Source organism: Phaethon aethereus, assembly GCF_964289735.1.
Source record: "Phaethon aethereus genome assembly, chromosome: 1".
In the NCBI taxonomy this organism is placed as follows: domain Eukaryota; kingdom Metazoa; phylum Chordata; class Aves; order Phaethontiformes; family Phaethontidae; genus Phaethon; species Phaethon aethereus.
Window position 1 is genome coordinate 200,451,547 of NC_138575.1, and position 10,526 is coordinate 200,462,072.

At 39.1% G+C, this 10,526-nt stretch overlaps 1 protein-coding gene across 1 annotated transcript in view; it reads left to right on the plus strand.

Moving 5' to 3' along the window:
• The window catches only part of ATP8A2 (ATPase phospholipid transporting 8A2), a gene marked incomplete at both ends in the record, with an annotated part of 152,134 nt that extends 142,735 nt beyond the window's left edge, over nt 1-9,399 (plus strand). The window contains 3 exons of the mRNA XM_082014781.1: nt 4,697-4,880; nt 9,021-9,131; nt 9,319-9,399. Coding sequence (XP_081870907.1) covers nt 4,697-4,880; nt 9,021-9,131; nt 9,319-9,399 — 376 coding nt within the window. The remainder of the gene's footprint in view (nt 1-4,696; nt 4,881-9,020; nt 9,132-9,318) is intronic.
• Between the last annotated feature and the right edge of the window lie 1,127 nt (nt 9,400-10,526).

Below are 10,526 nucleotides of genomic sequence, written 5' to 3' on the forward strand. Positions count from 1 at the left end.
TGAGGTTTTAAACATTTTTCTACCAAAATGGGTTTCTAAATAAGGTGTTTGATATTTACTTTTGAAAATATTACCACTTCACTAGGGTTTTTTTGTGAAATCTTATGCTGAAAGATGAACAGAGCCGATACGAATTACTCTGGTTGTCCCATAAGTATTCCTGATGAAGAAAATTGAACTGGAGGATCCTCCATCTGTGCTTGAATTTTCTTCCTAAAGAACTAAAGTAAGCCTGAGCAAACCTTCCAGCTCCCTGCTCCTCACAGGACTTACCTAAGGCTCAGCCGTATCAGTAGAACTTGTCTGAACAGGCAAAACATAGCAGGTAAGAAGTTTGCCCATAAACATGTGTGCCCAGGCTAAAGAAGTAAATGCAGACTGGGAGTTTAAAGCTGTTACGAGCTGATCTGTAGAAGTTGGTGGGAAGCCACCTACAACACCCTCTGGAAACCAGCTGTGGTACTGTTCCATGCTGTCCCCTGTGCTGTTTTTGCCATGGGCTTCCTCTAAGTAGAAGAGGGACCTTAAAGTATTTACTGCTAGTAACAATATAGTACTGCACTATCTTCAAACTACTTACCCCTGCCTCCTTCCACAGTTTCCTTACGGATTTAAGTGACCTGAGGATAATTAGGTCTATGTCTTTCTGAGGGTCCTGGGCTCTGGGCTGCATTTCTCTCGTAGCTTCTTCCCGAAGTATAGTGCTTTGTATACTTCTACTTTGTGGGAGTATACAAAGAAGTGGAATTACTTCTAGTGGGGTGGAAGCGAGACAGGGCATAGAGGAAGCAATATGATATAAAGGCAGCGGTCATCTCATTCAGGAGGGAAACTGCTTCCTGTATTAATCTGTTAAAGATGCTGATAAAGACTAAGTAGGTTTGAGACTGAAGAGAACCTTCCATTTTTCCGTATCAGCTTTTATGCTCCCAAGAGCCAGGCTACAGGACGGAAGTCCCAGAGGCGGGCGAGTAGCAGGTCTGCTGTACGGCAGACACTTAACTTTCTGCATCCCTTCCAACACCTATGAACAGTTTATGTTGCACAGCCAAATGTTAAACACTAAGCACTTTATAAAGGTGCAGTCCTGACCCCAGGCGCTCTGACAACCAAAGCACGAGTAGGTTAAATCCAGATTCCTAGAGAAGCAGTTCGAGCAGGAATCTGAAAGCTTAATCCTGTAGTTATTATGGGGGTATTTGAAACCTGACTCTTGGGGGTTTTTGTTTGTTTTGGTGTGTTTTTCCTAGGAATATGTGTGAGAGAATCAGTCTAGGCTAGGTTGGTTGTATCTGTTGTCAAAGATGCTTTTGAGCAGAGACATTAAAAATAACTCACGTATAAACACACGTTTCCAGTGAAGTCCTTTGAGTTGCACTCTTGGAACCTTTGTAAGAAACATTGGTGTCTGACCAGTGAATGAATACATGAGTAAGCAGAAAATCTTGATGCAACTGATACTTTGTTCACACCTTAATTCTTATTTGGGTGTATATCAAGGCGAGGCTTACATCCTGATATTGGTGCAGTGAGCTCTGCAGTGAAAGCCAGGGAAGTTCCACCAAATTATAATTACCAATGGCTGCCTGTTGCTGCAAAATTTTTCTCCAAAGTTCTTACTAGCTTTTTGCTTTCAACTTACTTGTTTGTCCAGGAATCTTTGTGGACTTGGCTATTCCTCCTCCCTTTCCAAGATATCACCTGGGGGAAGCTGCAGGTTAAGTGTCCTGTGCTGTAATCTTCCTGCTACTCATGTAGACAGCCTATCGAGTGTGAAGAAACGGACCGCAGCTCTGATCATCGGGCTAAGGGGATTAATGTCATCTAATGCTGTGTGTGGGTACCAAAGAGATTACAAGGAGAAGAGGTTTGGAGGCAGAGTGTGTGAGTTGGGAGGGGAGGGCTGTAAAACCCCTCGGACATCAGTAGCCCTCTCAATTTGCAGATTTTGTAGTTAATGTGCTGCGTGCAGCTCCGTTCTCTGGAGTTTGGGGCTGTACTTGATGGGGAGCTGTCGAAGAGGGTGCTTGCTATAAAGCTTCTGTTTAGAACAAACTACTAAAACGTAACACTTTGTGCTAAAATCTTGTCTTAGATTTCATCATCTTAAACCAAGTGCAGAAATATTTTTGTTGTTTAAAGCATGTATCTAGTTTTTCCTGCAGCTTGTTTAGTCTTATTAGGCATATAAAGATATTAGTCTTTAACTGTGTGTTATGTAACTGTGGGTATAATTAACTTTATTTGGTCAAGACAGTAAAAGCATACTCTATGTACATTATCTTGTAGTGGTTACACGTGTTTATATTGGGGCATTCCACTGATTTGACAAATCAGTGGAATCATTAATGATTATTATCAATTAATAAATGATAATTGATTATTGTTAACAATGACAAATCATTAATAGGTCATTAACATCAAAGTCAACTTAATCTGAAGCCACACGTACGCTGCAGGCGCAGCAGTGAGCACAGGCTATCTTAGCTTGCTTGACATGTTGCCGCAAAACTGCGCCAGAACAAGCTCAAGCACCTCTGCTGCATTCTGGTCATGTCTGTAGATAAGCTGCTATCTTAACTACAGGATCGGAGATGCTTGCTCACAGTCTGTCTTTTTTCATTCCCCTGTTACCTTAGGCATATTTAAAATCAGAAAACTTCTTGGCTATTTCTATTGCCATGCAACTGGAAACTACATGAATGCAAACTGGACTTCTGAGATGTGTCTGTCTGAGGACGTTGTTAGTAGATACACAAAGTGCTCAGCTGCCATGAAATAATTGCATGAGGGAACTGCCAAAAGTATATGCTCCTGTGCACTAGAGGTGCCCCTGGGGCTAGTAATGGGGGTCTATGCACTTGTCAATCCTATTGCTCCAGAACTGGCTTCAAGTCCCTCTGGAGCTCATGTTTTATGGCTTGAAGTCCTTGTTGACTGCTTGCTCTGTGCTTTATCGTGTGAAGATTAGGGGATGGGGAAGAGGGGAGTGTACATGTATGTATGTATGAGAGAGAGGTTAAAATTTGATGCAGACTATGTTCAGAGCTGCTTTATAATTATGAACTGGCACCTTTCGTGCATCATAGGTTGGTTAGTGTGTTAGGACTTTGTGTTGGTAGTTTAACTGGGTCCCTACAGTGCCAAGTGGCATCTCTATTGCCAGGTAGTTGAGAGCTTAATAAATCTATCCAACGATATTGAGTAAATTTTATGGCCTGGTCAGCTTTTTCTTATTTTCAGCTTTTAGGAGCAGGACAGCTGCTAGACTTTTCAGGTGATTTTAGTTCACATGTGAATTTTGAGCCCAGCAATTTTTCTTAAGAATTTTCTCCTGTGATTACTCATCAAGTTATTTTAAGATGTGGTCAGCACTAAGCAAAATAAAGGCCATAAAGCAAAATGCTGAAGAAGATAACACCGATTCTTTTTTTTTTTTTTTTGATCAGCAGTAATCCTGCTGGGTGTATTAAAAGGCTGTGTAAGCTGCTTCTACAGGATGTAGACTCTGGAAAAAATGCCACGTAAAAAAAACAGCTGTCTGCCCCATTCCCCAAGCTCCCTATTTTCCCCTTTTTTAAAACTAAAGCTTTTAGATATCAGTTATGCTTTTTTTGGTGAGTGTTATGTGGCTGACTTTAGACAAAACTTTTCTACATCTCAAGCTTTATTTAAGGGAATATAAAATAATTTGGAACTTTAACTAAAACTGATGGGGAAAGGAATTAGGGTTGTTTGTACAGATGGGCTTAGAATGGAAATATTTAATCTACATGTAGGTATTTCCAGAATACCTCATATGATTTGGTAACCTGATCCACCTTTTCTATGAAAAAAGGGCATTTTGGGTGTCTTATCCAATTTAGTAACTTAATCCTGAATGTTTTTCCATTTCTCCCTGGTTCAGACTAGTTTAACTGTTGAATTCCATGAATTTTTATCAAACTGGAACTGATGTAAAACAACAGAAGGATCAGGTTAAAGTAACTACCAATGAAACTGATAAGAATATTCAGATGTTATGGAGTCAGCCTTTTGTTTTTGAATTGAAATTGAGTAACATCATCACTGAAATCAGAGTTCCATCAGCACGCAAGGCGTATGGGAGATCAGGGAGAGGACTTACTCTTTCTGATCCTGTGTAGTCTGAGGTTGGAAAATGGCGGGGCAAGTGTGTCAGTAAGCTGGAGGAGGGAATAAGGTAGGCCTGCAGTACCTCTTGCAAGCCATGGAAAACTTCTGTTTTATTCTCTGAATGTGTTAGTGGTCTTCCACCTCCTGGATGAAGATGCAGTGTTGACAGCAGATAGGGAAGCCTGAACTGTTACAATCTGTAAGCTGTAGTAGCTGAAGAGGAAGCTCCCTTCTCCAGTGTTCCCAATACAACATCACTGGTGTATGCTAAAGCGTATCAGGTTGGGGCTGGGGGAGGAAAACAAAGCTTTAAAACCTTTCAGATCTGTTTGGTCTCTTTTGCATAAAATATGAGCCAATAATGATAAATGTGAAATTCTTTTTAAAGCCGCTTTTTCTTTCTGAAACTGTTTGGCACAGGTTCTGAAGCTTAGTTGTTGAATCAAGAAACTTGCCAGCAACTGCCCTTTGATTACTTCTAATTGTAGATTACAGCTGTCCTTTTGGGAAAAGCACATAGCTCAGCATGTGAAAAACTGACACCTTTTTCTCTTCTTTTCAGAGTATCTCCTCTACAGAAGTCTGAAATAGTAGACATGGTCAAGAAACACGTCAATGCTATAACACTTGCCATTGGGGATGGTGCCAACGACGTAGGAATGATCCAGACAGCTCATGTTGGAGTGGGGATCAGTGGCAACGAGGGCATGCAGGCAACCAATTGCTCAGACTATGCTATTGCCCAGGTCAGAGGCTGAAAAAAAGCAACTGCCATATCTTGTTGTCAGAGATGTGCTGTGCGCCGTATAGTGCTTGATGGCTTCTCCTAGCCTTTGAGCGAAGAGCATCTCTGCTTGTTTTCTTTTCAAGGCAGCTGTCTTAAACGTAGCTTAGATTCATTATTATGATTTTGTATTCTTGGGCTCCACCCTCCTTCAAAGTTTCAGTTTCCTCCTGACAGCTGTACAGTGTCTTGGCTCTTCAGTAATCAGGGAGTAGCACTTTGTGATGCTTATATCAACATGTTTTTTAGTGTAACTTAACTAAAAAGTGTAATCAGGTGTGTAAGAGTTTGGCAGTTTGGAAATTCTTATTTCAAGGTGTCTCCTCCTTGCTTATTTCCCCCACCCCCATGATGTATCCAAGAATTGGTCACGGTTCTAGAGAGCTGGCCAGTGTTTTCATTTTGGGTATGTAATTTTGAATGTTATTTGGGTGAGTGTTGCTAAAGTATCCCATCAAATTCAACGCGGATTACTTCAGCTAAAGAGGAGAGTAAAAAGCCTTTTTTGTTTTACTGAAGAAACCAAGATGTAGGATGGAGACTTGAAAAGAAGCATAAAAGAGGAAGGAGATGCTTCAGTTGCTGGACATCGTCTGAATACTATTTATAGCTGAGGTGCTCTGTGTGTTTGAGACTGACTGCAGGACAAGGACAGATGGAGCTGACAAAGCGGAGACAATCCACTGTCTCCTCAGTCATCTGTGATCATCATCTGATGTTCCTTTCTGGCAGGATGTAGGTAGATTTGCTCTACCAAGTGATATGAAATATTACCATCTTTTGATAGTTTGAGTAGTAGGTGAGGTTTTGAAAAGGCATGGATAACGCTGGTTGCAGAGATAACTCTTTATTGTGTTAACCCTGCTGTGAAGCAAAGTGGCAATCTTGTATTGCTGCTCTGTTCTGTGCTCTGATGAAAGCATCCTGGGTTTCAGGCTTGAATAACTGAGACCTCTCACCAAATTTATCTTGGAAGTTTTTAGGCTGTTCTATCAAGGGTTTATTGTCTCAAACAGTAGCATATTTCAAATACATAGCAGTATAGGAACTGCTGTAATCGTAAAGTCTGAGGTATCTTGTAATGAATTCCTCGTTTTTAACTTCTGTAGACTATATACTGCTTCTGCTGTATAACTTAATTGAACGCTCTTAGACTTCCTGAGATCATTTATTACTTCCATCTTAAGTAAGCATAAGCAGTGAGAGTTTTGTCCTTAGAGGGCCCTACGCACTTAATGCCTTTTGTGTTAGTGGCAGTAATATTAAATCTGAAGAAGTAATTCCATGTTTATTTGTTGCTTCTTCATTAACAAAAGCTCTGTCTTTGGATTTAGTGTTAGAATGTGGAAGTTGCTCTTGGTTTAAATTCCAGTCAAGGAGTTACTGACAATAGCAATGAATCTTCTTAGTTCAGTATGAAATAAAAGCTGGTCGCACAGTATTTTAACTTTCAAAAATCAGTAAAACACTGCAGAACTGTGTTTTTTGTCATTCTATAGAAAAGCTTTGTGCTGATTAGAAAACTTACAAAAGAATCCCTCTTGTAAAGGTGACTAATAGTGTATGGTAACGTGTTTCAAAAAGTCTTCAAAAGAAAAACTTGATCTCCATGGGGTATATTTCTTTCAGTGAGGACATATAAATCCTGCTAAAGCGTTACTGTATGTGCATGCCTTGAAGGCAGAGTATGTTCTTATTGAGTAATTTAAGACTAGCACTATTATGTAGCATCTCAAGTTCAAATGGTATTTGAAATGCAGTTGTGTCAGAAGTAGGCACTTATGGAAGGCAAAATCTCTATATAGGCTTGTTCAGGATTCCAGGGGGAATAAAAGCAGAAACCAAACAAAAATAAAAAGGCAACTTGTGTCTGACTACTCTAAATAGCTTCCACAGGTGCAAGGAGCATCTGTTTGAATCGTCCTTTTCCCTTGAAACAATATTGCATCAACGATCCCTATTTAGAGAATTCCCAAATCAAATGACCTAACTGTTTAGAGAGACAGTAGTAGAATTTAGTAACTTTTTTCTTCAGTAAAAGTTTTTATCATCTTAATCCAAACAGCATCTGGTGTCTAGGGACTGTTTCCTTTTTTTCACTAGGGAGACTTCATTAAACAAATGTTCATGTTTCAGTTTTCTTCTTTGGAAAATTTTGGATGCATTTTCACTATCTTAGCTGCCCCCCTTTGCCCCCCACCCAACATGGCATCACCTCATCCTTTGCACCTCATGCTTCGGTCAAGATGGGGTGTATTTTTATAAAAGATACAACCTCTGTATAAAAAAAGTTATGCTGGGGTTGATACAGAGATGACTGAAAACTTACAGAAAGTTTTTTGCCAGCAGGCCAGCCAGATGGTCATAATGATACCTTCTGATCTAAAACTCCATAAATACAATAGTGTCCAAACAAGGGCAGTGTTGTAGTAAAGCCCTGTCCCTACAGTCACTCAAGTATGCTAGTAGCTGTGCATTTGCATAATTTCAGTGACCAGCATCAAAACAAATTTAATTCCTTCCACATCTTAATGGGACTCTTCACCAGTGTGAACAGGCTCAGAACTGCGTTATTTAGTTTACTGCTATCTTCCTTGCTGTGCTATGCAGTGCACTCGTTTTCATGAGCGTACAGACCAGAGAGCAATTAATAGTAGCATTTTTCCTTGCCTTGAACTCCAGATGGTCACTCGTTAAACTCAGCAGAAAGAAGCTTTTTAGGTGTGTCTAACTATTCTGTACAAGAGGTGTTTGGGGTGACTTGTCAGAGTGTAGTGGCAAGTTTCCCATCACTGATGATATCAGTGAATTCTGATGAGGAAAACTGTAGCTGTGCTGCCTGTTAACTGAGGCATTAGGTGTCTGGTAGGTCAACTACTCCCTTGCGAGTGTCCCACTTTCAGTCCTGACTCAAGTTGGGCAGAGACTGAACCATGAAGTTTGGTTAACTTTTATTTTCTCTCCTTTCTTGCTGGCATATCCTGACAAATCTGAGTTGCTCATGCATGGGAGAGAGGTTGTTCTTACAGGATTTGTGGTTCAGTGATTTCATTGCTGGAAATCATGGGAGCAGAGCTATCTCATGGCAGTCCTAATTCATTACTGTAGCTTTCAATTTCAAATAAGTTTTGCTTAAAACAAGTGATGTGGTATCTAAATTGAGGAATTCAAGTTCTTCCTATGAAATCACTTCATGGAAAAGGAAGCAAAGCAAATAATGGTCCCACCTTAGTGGCCAAGAACCCTTCAGGTACACACATGCTGAATGGTAAATTTAGTCACCAGTTTGAGCTGTCTGTAACTGGACAAAAGAGGAATGCTGCAGGCCATAAAAAGGTTCAGTGACAAAGCTAAGACTGGGAAATTATGCATTTCCTAGGCTACTTTGCGAGACTGCTCTTAAAAAAGTCCATTTTCAAAACTGCTGAATTGAGAAGCTGCATTTGAGCCTCGAACTAACATTAACAGGTATCCATTTTTACAAGATGAACTTCCTTTCCCTTTTTGGCAAATGCTCCTTATTTTTTTATACAGTATTTTAGGCACTTTGTATAACACACGGTTGTATACATTTTGTGGGCTGAAAATACTAACATAAGTATCCATTCTCTATATATGCATCTATTGTGTTCACCCCTTGTGCATTTTACTTTGGCTCAAGACAGTTCTAATGATCAGACTGTTTAACACAGAGAAAGGAGATTCTCAACCTTGTAAGTCCTCAAACACAGGAATTTTCCTCGACACTGAAACTAAGAGTTCGTGTATTCAATCCACAAGGCTTTATTATCTTAACCTTGCTTGATTTTGCTGTGAGAATAGTAATATTACTTGAAGACTTTTTGCTGTTTAAAGCCAGTGAAGGCCACTTTAAAACATTCAGGGGTTTTCCTACAAAAAAAGGCTTTTCCTGTAAATACTTGGTGGGGTTCTTTCGCATGTATGTTCTGTTAAGCTGTTTAAATATTATGCTTGAAGAACAGCTTTCATAGCTGGTCTGAGTTGTTTAGGGTGTTTTTCTGATGGCAGGGGTTTACTTTAACCAATATTTTTTTTTTAAACAGTTCTACATATATGTAAAAATTTGTTTTCTCTCTTTCAGTTTTCCTACTTGGAGAAGCTGTTGTTGGTCCATGGAGCTTGGAGTTACAATCGAGTTACCAAGTGCATACTATATTGCTTCTACAAGAATGTGGTTTTGTATATTATTGAGGTAAGAGTAGCTAAATGGATGGGTCTTACCAGTGCTTACTCCTCAAATAATCTCTTACAAAAAGAAAAACTCATCCAAAATGGATTGAGCTAAAAGGACCGACTCCTATTGGTCCTTTTGGATTGAGCTAAAAGCACCGACCGTTTTTTCCATGTTTAACAACTTAAAATTTTCTTTCCTTTCTCAGATTAAGTTAGTTCACTTGAATCTCTTCATGTTTGCAAAGGGAAAAACTGAAGGTTTCAGTACAGTGAAGCCTTGGATTTGAGATGTTGGGGACAAAGTTCATTCCTTCTGTGCAAATGTTCTTACTGTGAAATGCCAGTGAAATTATAAAATTAAATCAGGTTATTTGATTTAATAATATTTAAAATGTAATTAACTGTGTTTTGAAAAATTAATTGCCTGAAGATGTCAAGTAGTGAAACTGGATTTTTGAAGAGGGCTGAACACTGTTATGAACATTAATATATTGCATTTCAGCATGCTTAGATAGCAGTGAAGTTCTCATGCTTCAGGATATAGTCTTGAATTTAAGAAGGATCAGGAAGGGATGTTTATCTTGTGCTGTTGCCTAGTTAGAAACACACGAGGAACTTGAACTCAATAGATTGGTCACTTGAGTATCAAGTAGTAAGCAATTTTCACATTGTTCATCAGTTTTATTTATATGTGTCTATGTGTATATATTAGGTTTTCTATTTCTTTCTACAATTAAGCAGACATGAATGTGGTTAACAGATAAGAAAATTAGAACATTTATAATTAGGCAGCTAGTTATATCGATTACAGGAGGTAGTGGGTAAGTAATGTTTTACTATTCAGTGAATCATATCATGGTCAGTGTGTGTATACCTGACTCCCTCAGGGTCTGATCATCTTTAATACCTGATGTTAGGCTCTTAGAAGAAATATTCTCCACTAACTTGCTTCATTTTTCCTGTCCTAACTATTTCTGAATTAGCTGTTGGCTGTTATAATTTCAACACAGATTAGTCTGTTTACTGCAAGAGAGTTATGAAAATAATGGTAGTGTTTTGCTGTAGTGGGCGAGAGCAGGATGATTGAGTGACAGTATGCCAAATTTGTGAAATAATACAAGGATTTGATTTTTTTTTCCTAAATTTCAAGCATCCAAATCTTGACTGTGTTCCAACTCCTTAGACAGATTCTCTGCCAAATTTAAATGATGCTCCTGAGATTTCACAGGTGTGTTCTTATCCTAGTGTAGAAGCCACCTTCACAGATCTGCAATGAATTTAGCACATGAAGATAATTAAGATCTGGTTCATGTTTTACTTTCTGAAATACTCCTCAATTTGACTTGGGCTGATCATAACTCATGTTTTTAGTAAGGATTTTTAAGTGTTGCTGATGTCAAGAATATTTATTATT